General features: G+C 37.7%; 1 protein-coding gene across 7 annotated transcripts in view; it reads right to left on the bottom strand.

Annotated features, from left to right (window-relative positions):
* MYO6 (myosin VI) overlaps positions 1-16,171 on the bottom strand; it is a 115,057-nt gene that overhangs the window by 40,859 nt on the left and 58,027 nt on the right. For all 7 annotated transcript variants that reach the window (XM_065889167.1, XM_065889166.1, XM_065889165.1 and 4 more), the window contains 6 exons: positions 13,269-13,449; positions 8,140-8,284; positions 6,825-6,982; positions 5,403-5,494; positions 2,826-2,898; positions 1,263-1,390 (listed from right to left, as the gene is read on the bottom strand). In XM_065889167.1, the coding sequence (XP_065745239.1) occupies positions 1,263-1,390; positions 2,826-2,898; positions 5,403-5,494; positions 6,825-6,982; positions 8,140-8,284; positions 13,269-13,449 (777 nt within the window). The remainder of the gene's footprint in view (positions 1-1,262; positions 1,391-2,825; positions 2,899-5,402; positions 5,495-6,824; positions 6,983-8,139; positions 8,285-13,268; positions 13,450-16,171) is intronic.

The following is a 16,171-nucleotide window of genomic DNA, read 5'->3' on the forward strand; positions in this document are numbered from 1 at the left end:
GAGGCAGCTGCCACTCTAAGCAGCTTTTCTCTTCTTCCTTCCTTCCTTTCCTTGTTGTTCTAAGATGAGGCAGCACCTATCTTCGTGGGTAAAATTAACATCCACATTTCTCTGTGCTAGTCAGCTCTTTCTGGGTGCAAGGATGGAGCTGTGCTTGCATTACCTCAGGTGATGGTGGTTGAGTATAAAGATAAACCCAGAGCTAGGTGAACACGGAAAACACCTCAACAGCTGCACACTCCAGCCTTAAGGAGAACGGCCCTACCGTTCACTGCCGCAAGCAGGTCGTCAAGCACAGCAGTTTAGGGAACCAGGTCTTCTGACCCTTTCAGAAGTGTACTTCTCATTTATTTCTACTGCCTTCTGTGTCTATTTTTCCCTTTAGCTAATTCTTCTATTGCTGCAGCTTCTATGACCCTCTCTGAGTACATTTTTCCATTCAAAACTCCCAAGAGTATCAAAATCAATTTACTGATCACTAAATGAATTGCTTCCACCAGTCAGACTCTTAGCTACAAGCTTTGCTGGTCTTACAAATTTGCAGACAGGTAGCCGCTTGTGATTCGAGGTGCTAACCCCTGGAAAGTGATCAAGGTCACATGATACAAAACAGAGCAACTCATGGCCACTTAACTAAGAAGGGAGAACATGAAAACAGGTAAACCGGACTTCCCTGGTGGCACAGTGGTTGAGAATCTGCCTGCTAATACAGGGGACATGGGTTCGAGCCCTGGTCTGGGAAGATCCCACATGGCACGGAGCAACTGGGCCCGTGAGCCACAACTACTGAGCCTGCGCGTCTGGAGCCTGTGCTCCGCAGCAAGAGAGGCCGCCATAGTGAGAGGCCCGCACACCACGATGAAGAGTGGCCCCCGCTTGCCAAACTAGAGAAAGCCCTCGCACAGAAACAAAGACGCAACACAGCAAAAAAAAAATAAATTAATTAATAAACTGCTACCCGCAACATCTTCTTTAAAAAAAAGAAGAAACAGGTAAACCTTTTTATACGTTTTAGATAGGTGAAATGTACTTTATATCCAGCTAAAATCGCCTTGATTAGATAGATCAGCAGCAGCAGAAATATATAGATACAAATTAAATGGTTATCTATAGAAGATACTGTGCTGGATTAAGAAGATGTTTATAGCTGTTCAAAGCCTTACATAACTTATGATTCTAATTACCTAATATCTAATGTCTAGTACATGTTTCTAAAAGTTTTTCTTCCCACCAGAGGCTCAATTTTGAACTAGCAAACTCACACAGAGTCGGAAATGGTCTTTGTGCTTCTGGTGAACTTCAGATGTAAAGTGTTGATCACTTGGCTGGGGAAGGCGATTTTCCTCATCCAAAATATCCAGTATTCCCGCTAATTTTGCTTCAATTAAATCTATTTCAAAAAATCAGAACATGACAGGATAAAAAACAACATTTTAAACTTACTGATCACAAATTTTGAGGACTGATCAGAAACAATGTAACATGATCCTGTAAGTATTGTATTCTCTCACAAGCAACAGCGAGCAGATGAATTTTGTTTCACATCTGCAATTTATTAGAAAATAACATCATATATTTAATATAGGTTTTAGAAAAACCACTCCATAAAGAAAGCGACTAACATAATAACCATTCCATCTGTAAGCCAGAAATACCTCCTCTCCCACATGACATCTATATTCAAATTGAAGTAAAACTACAGACGTTTTTGCAGCACAAATTTATGCTCCTTCCATTCATGTTTCTGAATTTCCTGCCTGTCCAAAATAACTAGAAAATGTAAGCTGCTTAAATACATAGGCAGTGCTAGATGGGACAGACTCTAAAAGCCGCAGGACACAGGAAGAGAAATCCAGAAGTGCTAATTGGGACAGACTCCAAAAGCCGCAGGACATAGGAAGAGAAATCCAGGTTCTGACTGCACTGGTCAGAGAATGATGCTTCTGGGGCAATTAATGGAGGTGGAGGGGGACGCGCTAACTGAGCTATAACTGAGAGTGCTCTGATAGATGCACGACCCAAGTGGGCTGAAGGGGAAATGGAAGGGGAGGAGTTCCAGCCAAGATATCTCTGTGAAAGGATATGGTGTGTGAGGGGATATGCTGAGTGGACCAGGTAGGATGTGAAAGTGCTTTGAGAAGTAACACGAATGTAAAGTACTGTTATTATTGTTATCGTTATTACTATTACACTATCGTGTCCAAATCTAGCACATGAGTCACTGACTCAACTGTCAGATTCCATTTTCAAAGCAAGGCTTGCCGCACAGCTGATATCAGAGATGCGTGGGAAAGAAAAGGCAGACTGAACACTCCCTGGGTGGGACAGGGAAAGGCTCCTTTACCGATAAAAAGAGACAAGGAAAACAGAGACCCTGTTCTCCTGCTGCAGGGTGCTATCTGGATGGGACACTGGAACTTGTGATGCCAACTTGCCAAAGGGTGCGGGTGCAGAGAATAGAAACAAAGAACTGCAGACGCGCAAAGCCAAATCCTGGCAGACGCCTCGGGCTTCCTCACACGAGATAAGAAATCCCTTCACTGCTTAAGTAATTTTGTTTCCTCCTTAACTTATTCACGTTAACTGCTTAAGAAAGAAAATACCCCTCACAGTAGATAGAAGGAATTTTACGAAAACTTTCAATATAGCTGAATTCGATGCCTTCACAGGAAAAATAACTTCCTAGCAGTACTAGAGAAGTAAAACCTCTCTCAAGTACCACAATTTCAAGTCCCGTAACCAGCAGAGCACAGAAAAATTACTAGTGAAATCATTCACTGTATCTTCCCATATTTCCCAAAAGTAGAGCAAAAAAAAATACATACCTATACAGTCCTGGTTATCCACGTAATGCACTTCATTCACACCTAAACCTTCCTTTTGATAGAGTTCTTGCTCCTAAAATGAAATAATCATAATCATAGATATGGAGCTACTGTGTGACAGGAAATGGGTTCACTGTGCCATATCCGACCAGAACGTTTATTGATTAGTCAGTGTACAAGGCTCACACCAGCTGATTCGGGGACCGAGAAGTCTTGACAAACATGAGGGAAGAAAAACCCTTGCCCCTAAAGCAAGGCGAAATAAAAACTTACATGGCCAACATAACATGGTTCACATTATGTGGAAGTGTTCCCCCCTGCAGATAAGCACGCTTTTCCCGAAATACGCCGGGCAGCCAGGCACAAACACAGGGATCTGTTTGTAACCACTCAAACCCAAGACAAGACCAGGGCTTTGAAACATTTTTAGCGATTCTAAAGTCAAACTTCCCAGTAGAATAGACCAGGGATCCGCAAACTTTTCTGGAAGGGCCAGACAGTACATATTTTCAGCTGTGGGCCATACTGTCTTTGTCACAACTGTACAATTATGCCACTGCAGGGCGAAAGCAGCCACAGATAACAGTAAATGAAGAAGCATGGCTGTCTTCCAATAAAATTTCATTTGTAAAATTAGGCGGCATGCTGGGTTTGTCCTGAAGGCCACAGTTTACCCCTGGAATACACAGAGGAACATAACTTACTTTGATAATTTTAAAAAGCTTAAAAAACAGCTGAACCAACAAGCTCCCTGCTGACATGAAATTTGTCTCTCCTATTATATATCCTCAATAGCCCTTAATCATCGTCTAAAGAGAGGTAGAGCAGATTTATAACATTTATAGACAAGCACTAACGTTAAGGAAAGAGCAATTAACTGCAAATGGGCTCTAATATCTACACAGTGATATATATGAGGAGTATATCATTGGGGAAAATAAACATAATTTAGAAGAATAATTTACAAATCAAAGTTAAGTTCCTGGATGTAATTCTGGTATCTTCTTAAAATTAAAAAGAAAAAGGAGGAGGGAGGGATTTTATCACAGGTGGGTGGGGAACGCAATGCGCTTAGGGTGATGTATATTTCAAACTTTTTTCCCCCTGAATGTTTAAATATTTCCTCCCACGAGACGTACTACTTAGAAAAGGTTTCCGTCATTCTAGAAGGCACTGTCTACTTGAACTCAATCTGAATTTGAAATTCACACATTTACTTTAAAGAATTATTATGAAAGTAAACATGAATCAAGGCGCTGTCTCCTCTTCATGCAGTTTCTACATAAAGCTTGCTGGGTTGGTGTGGAAGGGAAGATTTAAGGCTGATTAAGTGAGAAGCATACATGCAAAACTTCACACAGTAATGAAAGGACTATGGCTGCCAGATGAAACTTTTCAGAGAAACGATCTTAACTGATAGGTACTTGTTTTAAGCTGTTTTATTTATGCCAGAATTGGTATAATATATAAGATATTATAAGATAAGGTATAAAAGTTGGAATGTACTAGGAAACCCATAAAGACAAAACACAATAAAAATGGGGGAAAGATGAATGGGATGGGAACAGGAAAAATATTTCACATTTCAAGTCCAGAGACAGTGGGGAACTCAGAACACAGCGGTGCTAATACGAAGGGAACGGTGCTGTGAGCCAGCAACCTGGAAGGAGGGCTCACACCTGCAGAAGTCACTGAACTTCTACAGTTTCTTCATCTGTAAAACAAAGGTCTGCACTAGATTAACAGATTAATTCTGAGTTCCCTTTAACTCTACTTTCTTCATTCAGTAAGACATATCTCAAACGGCTCAAAGGAAGGAAAGACGAGGGTATCAGTAGGTGGAGAATTCAAAATACAAGGTAAAAAATGGTTAGCCTAATCACAAATCCACTGATCCAAAGCTACTTTTACTCACTGTGCACTCTGAGGTGTTACAAAGGAACTTTCCTAGACTTGAGAGCGTGAGTGTAGGCCACCAGTCATCTACTACAAGCAGGAAGGGGCAGGAAGTCCTTACTGGACCGGAGATGGTGTCCAGACAAAAGCACCCCACTGACAGGCCACTGGCAGTGCACAGGGTATCCTGGCAGGGAAATTGCTGTCTGGAGGTGGGCCAGGCCAGCGGCCCCAAGGAATCTCCTGGCCTGGTGGCTTTCCTGCCATACGGAGAGAGGGCGAGCAGGTAGCAGAGTGGACAGAAGCGGAGACACAGAGGAATAGAGGGAGATGCCCCAGGTCAGGGCTGGGAGCAGACTACTGTTTGGCTGTGGCAAGACTGAAGACAACAGAATGAGGAAAAGAAACAGGCAGAATTTCAAGTCTAGTAAAAGTCACCAGTAAGAAGCAAGAGACATTCACTTCTGAGGAGGTGCCTATTAGAGTTTTTACTGGGTCCCTAAGCCTCAGCTGTACCATTAACACTTCCGATGTGCCGCTGGGGCCCACACTGGGCACCTCTGATTCCCTGGGCCACCTTACGTCACACCCCATCCATCGGGCTAACTGCAGTATGCCTGTGTACCTTGAAATTTAAAATAGCTTAATGCGGTTCTCAAATCTAAATTGTATGGCAATTACCTCCTTCAGAATCCTTTCATTAAAAAACTGTTGAAGTTTTTCATTGCAATAGTTGATGCAAAATTGTTCAAAACTGTTACGTTCAAAGTACTCTGAAAACAAAACCAGAATCAAGAGTCATCATCAGATCAACGTCACATTAATAAATTTAACTAAGGATAAAGTTTTATTGTATCAATGTTTAATTTAACATTAGGTTAAAAAATATACATATCATTGTTCCATACTCCCCAAATGCTCTTATTTCAAGACTTAAATTTTTATATGCATTAAAATTAAGTATTAAAAATACCTTCGCTTGACAAAAAGGTGTTTGTCAGATAAGATAAATGTCATATAGTAAAAGATGTAAAATATAAGTCACTTGTAAAGATTTTTAAAGCACAGGTGTTAAAGCAATCTAAATCAAAGAAGAAAAATGACTTAAAATGTAAGTACTTTATATTTTTCTATATAATCTGTAAAATTATAGTTAGAAAAAATATTATGGATACTAATGCATTTCTAAAATTAAGGGATTGTATTACATTATTTCTAAGATCCCTGTAGCTCTAAAATGTTATGACTCTGAGTACGTGAGTGTTATGCTAAAACAGTGCAGACTAGGAAACAAATGTGTGTTTCTCTACCTTTGATCATCAGGTAATGCTTTATTGTAAATTTTAAAACATGTATTACAGCAAAAACAAAACTCTGCCCCTCCCAAATGTAAACGCTCATATCTTCCCTTGACAAATACAAACAAATTACGAAGGACACCACTTCTGCACAGAGGGAACGCCCACACTGATAAAGCCCAATGTAAAAAACGGTCAGACTTACTTTGAGATTTTTACAACACGGTAAGTCCGAACAAAGCAGCATTCCGATGTCAGTGACTCATTTCATTTCTGGTTATACACCTCCATAGTTGTTCTCAAACATTTATGTTGATAGCTTACTCACTTGGTGGAAATGATTGGAAATAGCTATCTGTTGACAACTAACACTAATGATGAATTTTTACACATAGTAATGAGTTTGGCCTGTGTGCGAGGTCAACCTGTACCCAGGTCCATTGGCTGGAGCCAATGGTTTTAATGACTTAATTCTCTGTATCAGCAGTACTCAAGACGTGACCTTTATCAGCTGTACTCATTTAAGAGTACACAGACATCTCTACCTATAGCAGTTTCAATCAACATGTTTTAATTTAAGCATTAGTATGACCAAAATCCATGAGTCTTTCCTTTCCTTTTTTTTTTTTTGGAAGCATTAGCTTCCTACTTAAATCGTTTATGAAACAAAATGGTGGTATGGACATATAACTGGAAATACATCAAGTGAAAGGTATTACAAGGGAAAAAAAGGTTTTAAAATTTTATTTTAAATATGTGTGAAAGTACCAAACAGATACAAACTCACAAACAAAACTATACTTACCAAATCCAGCAATATCTAGGACTCCAATAAAATAGGATGATGTTTCAAAAGGAAAACACTGATTCACTCTGTTGACCACGTGATCGAAAAGATGGCTATAGACAGTCTTTGCCAAGGCATCCCGGGCGTTGTTTGCTTGCTCCACTTTCAGGGGTACCCTGTGAAAGAAGACCGTACCAACAGAAATTCTTCATAGTAATATGTTGTGGAAATAATGCCATATTCCCAAGAACTAAGTACATATTCACTGTGAAGAACAAAATAAATAGTTACAAAATGTCATTCGTGAATAGAGACAGATAAACGGGGCTAAGTAGAATACTACAAGAGAATTATCTACAAGATAATTAGATTAAAAGTCATCACTGAGTAAAAGAACATTAGGCTCAAAAACTCTTTTTAACCTTAATTTATACCTCATTGTACATGCTGAATATATAAAAAAACCATTCAGAGGAATAATCTTCCATGTGACTTTCTTAAATGCAAAAGAAATTGCGTTTAATTCAAGACCACTTTAAAGGTCAGAAACTGGGTTAACACTGTTTAGGAAAAAAAATGTTTCCATCTTAAAATCCCAACTGTCCAACTCTACTCTTTCACATAAATAACTACATGGTACAACAGTGTTAGACGCTGCAGATACAGGTACACAGCCCGATGAAGAGAGGCTGCCACAGGAAAGAATTTCCAAACACTGTGCTAAATGCTGCCATAAAGCATGAGGCCCTGTGGGAATACCAGAAAAGAATTATCAAAATTTGGAAGTAACCTTAAAAGTCATTCAGGTCAGACCAATACTTGAATCCCTTCTAAACAGTGATTTTCCAACTTACATTTCTTGTAATAGAACCCTTTCCTAAAGAGACTCTTATGTGGACACGCCATACTTAAGACACAAAAAAGAACTGCTTTGGAACACAGGGGAAATGGAGGACATGATTGCTGAGGACCACCCTCCTGTGCTTTTACCAGCCTTCCCTTGGGTGCCAGAAATCTCTCCAAGGAGCCACGCAACTGTAGGGCACTACTATACATCTTCCTCGCTGAGATTTTCTTCATAATAATAATTTGGAGTTGGCTTAGCAAAGAATCAGGCTAAGCATACCTTGCTAATATTTCCCAAAGTAAGAGTTACCGAATTTTCTGAGCGGCTAAACGATTTTTTTAACCTTTTTTTTTTTTAATTTGTTGAAAATTTTTCGAAATATGTCAACCAGAACTCACTGCCTGCCTTATTCAGCAAGCGACAGAGGACCTGGCCTTTTCCCCCACAAGGCAGGATTTTTACCGAGCAATGAGTTAGGGAACTTACTTTATCACTGTTCCTTTGGTGCCCCCTGCTGTTGTTAGCATGACTCTTGTAGTTAAACTTACACGAAGATCATCTTGATCTAAACCCAGTAATTCAGCACAATACTCCAATGACTGAGTAGATTTATTCTTCAGATTACAGCCACCTAACGAACACGTATTTCAATTTGAAATTAATAAACATTATGTAAACCAGATTTTCAAGATGCATTTCTTAGAAGTACACTTCACTCACATAAAACTATGGACTAGATAAGGCTTAGTTGTGACTTTTAATTTCACCTCACTTGTTCCCCGCCCTTGTCAGACACTCACACTGCCAAGGTCAGTGGGAGACCCTCACTCAGGGCAGCCCATGATACAATCCTTTCAGCCCATCAATTTTAGCCTGTCACGGTTTCATTTTTTAATGACCCAGCAAGCAAAATATACTAAAGATAGATTATAATCCTTGTTAATATATTAAAATAAATCTCTGGAATAACAGGGTGCCTTATCACTAAAATCATACGACCGCAGAAAATATCAAGGAGTAATTTCAGTGGTAGATGTTGTGAGGCACTGTAGTAGGTCAGTGTGGGCGTGGACGTCTGTCTATGTGTGTGGGGGTGTGTGTGTGCACACGCATGTGCTTGTGAGGCTCGGGGACAAAGGAAGAGGGTGAGGCGGCCACGGCTATTTCCTGTACATCATATCTATAGATTTCTATTTATGGAGCTGGTTTCAAAAAGTTTTTTCTAGAAAGACAGAATACGACAGTCCTTAGACTCGGGGCTGTGATGGCTCTACAACTTACTAGCTGTGTGACCTTGAACGAGTTACTTATTCTTTCTGTACTCAGTTTCCTCACCCATATAAAGATGATAATTAACTGTACCAGCCTAATAAGGTTGTTATGAAGATTAAAAAGGCTATATACGTGACGTGCCTGGAAGAGTGGCTGGTCCATAATAAGCACTCTATGAAGGTACCGATAATTATTATCCTATTACTACTAATATTAAAAATAATAAACATTTTATTAACATTTTTATGGTTTCGTGCTTATAAATGATTCATTTTAAGACTAATTTCAAAATTACAAAGAACGTATGAAATCACAATGAGAATTTTATCATGACAAATTAATAAACTATTTAACAGACTGCTCTCAGGAGAAAGAAACCGTGAGATCTTATATGAATAAGGGCTTGTCAAGACAATTCATTGGGGAAAAGAACAGCTTTTCAAACAAAGTGCAGTGGGCAACTGGACATCCACATGCAAAAGAATGAAGTTGGACCCCTACTTCACACCCTACACAGAAATTAACTCAACATCAATCAAAGACCTAAAGGTAAGAGTAACACTATTAAACTTAAAATAGTAACAGTCGTAATAGTTACTATTTAGTAATAGTCGTAAAAATAGTAACACTATTAAATCCTTGTGACCTTGGACCAGATAATGGCTTCCTAGATATGGCACCATAAGCAACAAAAGAAAAAACAGACAAACTGGATTTCATCAAAATGAAAAACTTTTGTGCTTCAAAGAACAGAATCCAGAAATGAAAAACACAACCCGCAGAATGAGAGAAGATGTTTGCAAATTATACATCGGATAAGGAACTTGTATTTAGAACATATTAAAAAACCCTTACCACTCAGTAATAAAAAGGTGACCCAATTAATAGGTGAGTAAAGAACATAAGTAGTCCTTCCTCAAAAGATATACAAATGGCCAATACAGTTGAAAAGATGCTCAACATCATGAGCCATCGGGAAAATGCAAATAAAAACCACAATGAGGTAGCACTTGGCAGGCACTAGGGTGGTAAGAATGTAAAACCCTTCAGTTACTTTGAAAGTCAATTCCTCTTAAGGTTAAATATAGAATTACCATATGACTCAGCAATTCTACTCCTAGGCATACACCCAAGAGAAATGAAAACATATGTCCACACAAAAACTTGCACACAAATGTTTATAGCAGCATAATTCACAAGAGCCAAAGGTGGAAGCGACCTAAAAGTTCACCAAATAACAAATGGATCAACAAAATGTCGTATATCCATACAATGGAATATTACTCAGCAATAAAAAGAAATGATGTACTGACACACGTTAAAACATGGATGAACCTTGAAAACATTATGCTAACTGAAAGAAGCCAGTCACAAAGAGCACATACTGTATGATTCCATTGATATGAAATGCCCATGACAGGCAAATTGATAGAGACAAAGTAGAACAGTGGTTGCCTAAAGGCTAGGGATTTGGGAGGAGATGGGGCGGGGGGGGGGGGGGGGGGCGGGGGGTAAGGGTATGGCGTCTGTGTCTGGAGTGACGAAAATATTCTAAAACTGAATATAGTGATTCTTGCACAACTCAATGTGAATTATATTTCAATAAAGCTGAAAAAAAGAATACGGGGAGAGGAATACTTAGAAGATATATTAAACCTTTAATTCTATGAAAGTAAGATTACTACTAATTTCTAGTTTATACACACACACATTATCTAAAATTATATCTCAAGAAGTTGATCAACAATAATTAATTCATTTAAATACTTCTCTTTTTTTTTTTTTTTACTATTCTGCAAAGTTTCTTACACACTTCCAGGAATTATGTAAGGCTAGCATAGAAAAAATTTATTTTAGAAGTTTCAAAAGGGCAAAATACTGGGAAATAACGCAAGGCTTTTCGTGTCACTCTCCTTCCAAAAAAGAACTTCTCTGAACACTTTTTACATTAGTTGTTATAATAATGTATGTTTTTGTTATGTGGAATTTTTAAAACATAGGAAGTCCCTAGAGGCATTCTTTGCATTTCCATCATGAAAAAACTTTTAAATAGCAGTGGGAGCTGTCTGAACATTTACTGAAGAATAAATTTTCTGATAAAATAATTACGAATATCCAGAGCTTTCTCAAATTGCCAAAATTGAGCTCTCTAGGGCAGGAAAAATCAATTCTGATTAGCAAGAAACCATCTGAATCTATACGAAGGATCATAGGAAGGATGAAGATTAATATAATAAAATCTTAGCTGTTAAAATAAAAATAGCCTAGCTTATTAATTCTCTGGATTCATTGCCTCATTCCAATCTGCTCTGCTTTCTGCTCATTTTCCCTTCAACAGAAGGAAGTTTGAGAAGAAAAATAAAAGATAATGTGAATATCTGCTATGTGCCTTTTGACCATTTAAAGTGCTTTTCAACTAACTAGATCATGCCACATTTATGATCCTCTGTGTACTTCTGCGTGTTTACCACACGGTAATAACATGACGTGTGTGAAAATGCCACCTATCACTTCTAATGACATGTCCAAACTGTGCATTAATTTTTCTAAACTTTTTGGATATTACTTAGAACTCCTACATGCTCCCTTGGTATAACGATGCTACGGAGCAAACGGAAGTGTATTCTAACACTCGTTACATTTTCAAATCCCTCAAAAAAAACGAGTAACAATTTTAATGCATACTAAGAACATACCTGATTTTGCTTGGTTTTTCTTTTTGTTTCTTTTATTTTAATCTGGGAGTAATCTGCACTTTTATTTTTCTTATTCATTAAAAAACACTTAGAGTGATTACTACATGCCAGACTTAAGTATTCACATCATTCTACAAATAGTTAACTCATTTATTCCTCTTTACAACATGAGGTAAGGCCTGTTGTTTATTATTCCTAGTTTACAGGTGAGGAAACCGAGACACAGAGGTTAAGTTCCTGGCCCAAGGTCACACAGGCAGGTAACACACAGTGAAAAGCCTGGCCCAAGACCACGTGCTCTTACACACCACACTCTGATGTCACAGCACCACGGACACTCAGTCTGAAAGCCACTCAGACTGTTGACTTCCATCTGCTCAGCAGGTTCAGTGACAGGGGGCAATGAGGGGCAGTTATCACACGTACTGGAGTTAGTCAGACATGGGTAGAACCGGCTCTCACACCTACAACTTCACTAATGACCATATTACTTAAACTCCTGCACAGGTCCTACTTCTGTAAAATGGAGATAATAGGCTCTACCTCATTATCTTTGTTAAGTTCAGATTATGATTATGATGTTTATGATGAAATACAGTTTATGAAGGGTCTTGCACGTAGCAGACATTTTTTTTAATGTTCTTTCTCCTTCCTCTTGTGCCCTTTTCCTTATATGCAAACTACTGCTAGGAAAAAACACTTCTCATGGATTATTTCTTCATTATTTTACGAATGAAAAATCCAAGGCTTAGAGAGCTTCTGGGGTCTGACACTAAAGCCCATGTTATTGACTACTATGTTAAATGGTGCTTCCGATTTTTTAAAAAACTCTTTTAAACAATGTATTTATGCAGGAGTCAACAATCTCTTTCTCTAAAGAGTGAGGTTTTAGGCTTTGCTGGCCATCCAGTCTCTGTCACAAGCCCAACTCTGCCACTACAAAAGCTGGCATAGGCAAAACATAAATAAATGTGTGTGGCTGTGTTCTAACAATACTTTATTTACAAAAACAGGCAGCTAGTCAGATCTGACCGCGAGCCATAGCCTGCCAACTCCCGCATTCATGGATCAAACTGAAGATCACATAAAAAGCCTTACTATTTATGTAGAGACTGAAACAATACAGTTGAAAAGTTACTATAGTGCAGGCATTTAAATGATCTGTTCAATCTGCATCAAGTTTAACCTGTTTTCATTTCCCAGTAACAATGTATATGGGCTTTCATGTATTCCATTATCCTAATTAACCATTCCAAGTTTAGATCAATGAACCAGAAAAATGTCACAATACCTTAAAAGATGGTAGAGAGAATTATTATGTTCACTTATTGGAAAAGATTAGTATCAGTTGAAAAATTTAACCAAATATGACCCTGGTAGTCAGGATTATTTATCCTTCACAGGACGAGTTTCTTCCTCATCAGTATCACTGATTTATTCAAAAAGAGCTCATAAGAACTAATAATGCAGCATCCCGTAGTTGCAAGATTCATCACATAATACAGTATATTCTAGAAATGTAGGGTATTAACAAGCCTGCACACAGAGTAAATTTTCATATGACAATTAAGTGACAAACTTCTCATTTTACTCCTTTTTAAAATAAAGCAAAACAAAAAGATCACAAGAAAACAAAACAAAAAAAACCTGAAGTGCTGCCGGCTTCCTCAAAATCAATATTTCCAAGGTGCAGAACACCAGCTACTACCCGGAACAGATCAAGCTTTTCTTCATCATCCAAACCAATCTTTTTCATGGCTGTGCACATTCTAATAAAATCTCCATGGTCATCTAACAAAGGATCTTTCAAGGAACCTCCCTTAAGATACTACAAAACAAGAAGACATCAATTAATTGTGGTTTACATTATTTAAGTGTACTAACACAACTACACAACGTCTACTCACTATATAACATGCAAAAATAAAATGTGTCAATCATAAAACTTTAGTGTTCCAACACATTCAAAAACTGAATGACTGGGCAAAGTGTACCCAGGATTTATGTATTATTTCTTTCAATGACATGTGAATCTACAACTATTTCAGTCAAAAATGGAATGAGATGTTTTCCAATTTAATTACAACTTTAATTCTAAAACTAGGACATTATATAAAAATATAAATTGAGTGAAAATGAAGGGAGTATCAGCGGTTGAAATGAATCAACGTGAAACCATAGGTCAAAAAGAACTGAGGTTTTATTTAAAAAACTGTAATAAAAATTTAAATCTGACACTTAGCATTACACTCCTTCGGGTTAACTGCCATCAGCTACACCAATATTCAACAGCAGTAACCAGTGGACAGGCTAACAACAACGTTCATGGCCCGGGAATTAATTTTTAAACCTTTCTGTATTAGTATATATGAGGTAAAGTGTATTAGTAAGCATTATGCTTATGCTAAGAATTTATGCAATGACTGAAAACATTTCCGAAGAAATGAAGAGAAAATTCGCTTTCTCTCCTAAAAGAACGTGCATCTAAAGTATTCATTTACTAGAACCTATAACGAACTCAGAAAAAGGAAGAAGAAAAGTCAGCCCTGCAGAAACTAGAAGGAGGAAAAAGAAATTACTGGACACAGAAAGACAGGACTAGCAATTTTCCAGAACTTGAGAATGAATACGTAAAATTAAACATTAGGTAACAGCATCAGAATTAACTGGCCATTAAAGACGCCCCTAGGAGATGTTTTTTTTCCCTCCAGGTTGCCAACTGCTTCCCAGCTGAATTTGTAATTGCCTTTCCACACAAGTCTTTAAAATGTTTAATTATGCATGTGTAAAATTTCTGGAAAATGTCTAGACAAAGAAATTTAATTTTATTCTTAAAGAAAACAATCACATGCAGCCACATTTAAAACAAAGCACGTATCGTGCAGAATTTTTAGTCTTGCGATTGAAAGGTTACTTCATTTAAAAACTGTTTCTGATCAAATGTCAATGAATATATTGCTATCACGGCAGACTAAAAATACTGCATTCTCCTAAAAATAACACACGGCTTAAAGACATGCCAATGGAACTAGGCAAAGGATTCTAAATAGTCAAAATGATCACCTCATCCTCCTGATAAAGAAGACAATAAAAAGTAATTTAAACATATTAAATCCATTATTCACTTGTATATTTTTATATATAAACCCAGTAATACGAGTACGATTCCTAACAAACTATGTTGACTCTAGAATCAGAAACTGTACATTTTCTTCCTAAGATAGCACAAAGACTGCTACTCTTTGCAGAGTAAAATCCAGTTTTCTTTCCTCTCCACTCAGTTTTTTCCATGGTAAAAGATCAAATTTATATATGTATATATTTTTTCCTTTGGGATAGCTGCGGTATCCCACCAGGAAATGTCCCCATTATCTTAGTGGAAATAATACAATTTCCATATTTCAATGATGCCTTATAAAAATATAGGTTACCATAACAAAGGAAGATACCATAATAAATATTAATGTCACTTCTTAAAGTTCCAACCATGGATGGAATATAAAGTTTACAGACATCTGTGTCTAAAATGATAAATAAAATGTCAACTTAAACAAAAATTAACTGTAGACTCATCTGCTTAGAATTCAAATTAATGGGAATTTTTAGTTGCTTTCTGTTCTTTTCTATGAATATACTAAAGATATAATTCACCTCACCATTCTGAAAGTAGTCAAAAACATCTGACTCACAAATGCAGGGGCATTAAAAACCGAGTATAATAAAACCTTGTTCACTTAAATATAAATCTTTTAATAAAATAAAGACAATATGAACTAGCCCCTATCATTAATCCTGACTTAGTGTTTCATAATTTAAGCTCCCTGAGTAGATACAACTTAATCCCACTTACTACTTAAACACTGCATATTAAAATTTATAAAAGTTGCAGTAGATATTTTAGATTAAGGACTTAATGTTTTTAAAATAATACTTAATGGTACAATTATATCTACTTACTTTTAGAAATACAATGATTTAGTAAGACCTATACATAAAACTTTTCATAATATATTACAGAAACATGATGTTTTAAAGAGAAATATTAAATAATACATAAGCATTAGTCACTCTACTTATTGTCTACATCAAAGCTTACTTCAGCCTTGACACAGACAACAAATTAGAAAGGACATATTTTATACTTAATCACAAATGGGTAATATGAGAGTAAGTTTCAAAAATGTCAGCAAAGGATGATTCTTAGGCAATCTGATGTCCTCATGCCGGGAAAATAACAAGAGAAGAGCAGTGCACTGAGGTCCCACCAAGACCCAGAACCTGTGGCTTCTGCAGATACCAAAAGAGGTGTAAAGTACTTCTCGGCGAGAGGTGTGGGTGAGTATTTAGGTTTTTTAAGCATAAGCCTAAAAGTAAGAGATCCTGGGCTTCCCTGGTGGCACAGTGGTTGGGAGTCCACCTGCCGATGCAGGGGACACGGGTTCGTGCCCCGGTCTGGGAAGATCCCACGTGCCGCGGAGCGGCTGGGCCTGTAAGCCATGGCCGCTGGGCCTGCGCGTCCGGAGCCTGTGCTCCTCGGTGGGAGAGGCCAC

The sequence above is a fragment of the Phocoena phocoena genome, chromosome 12, assembly GCF_963924675.1.
Source record: "Phocoena phocoena chromosome 12, mPhoPho1.1, whole genome shotgun sequence".
Lineage (NCBI taxonomy): Eukaryota > Metazoa > Chordata > Mammalia > Artiodactyla > Phocoenidae > Phocoena > Phocoena phocoena.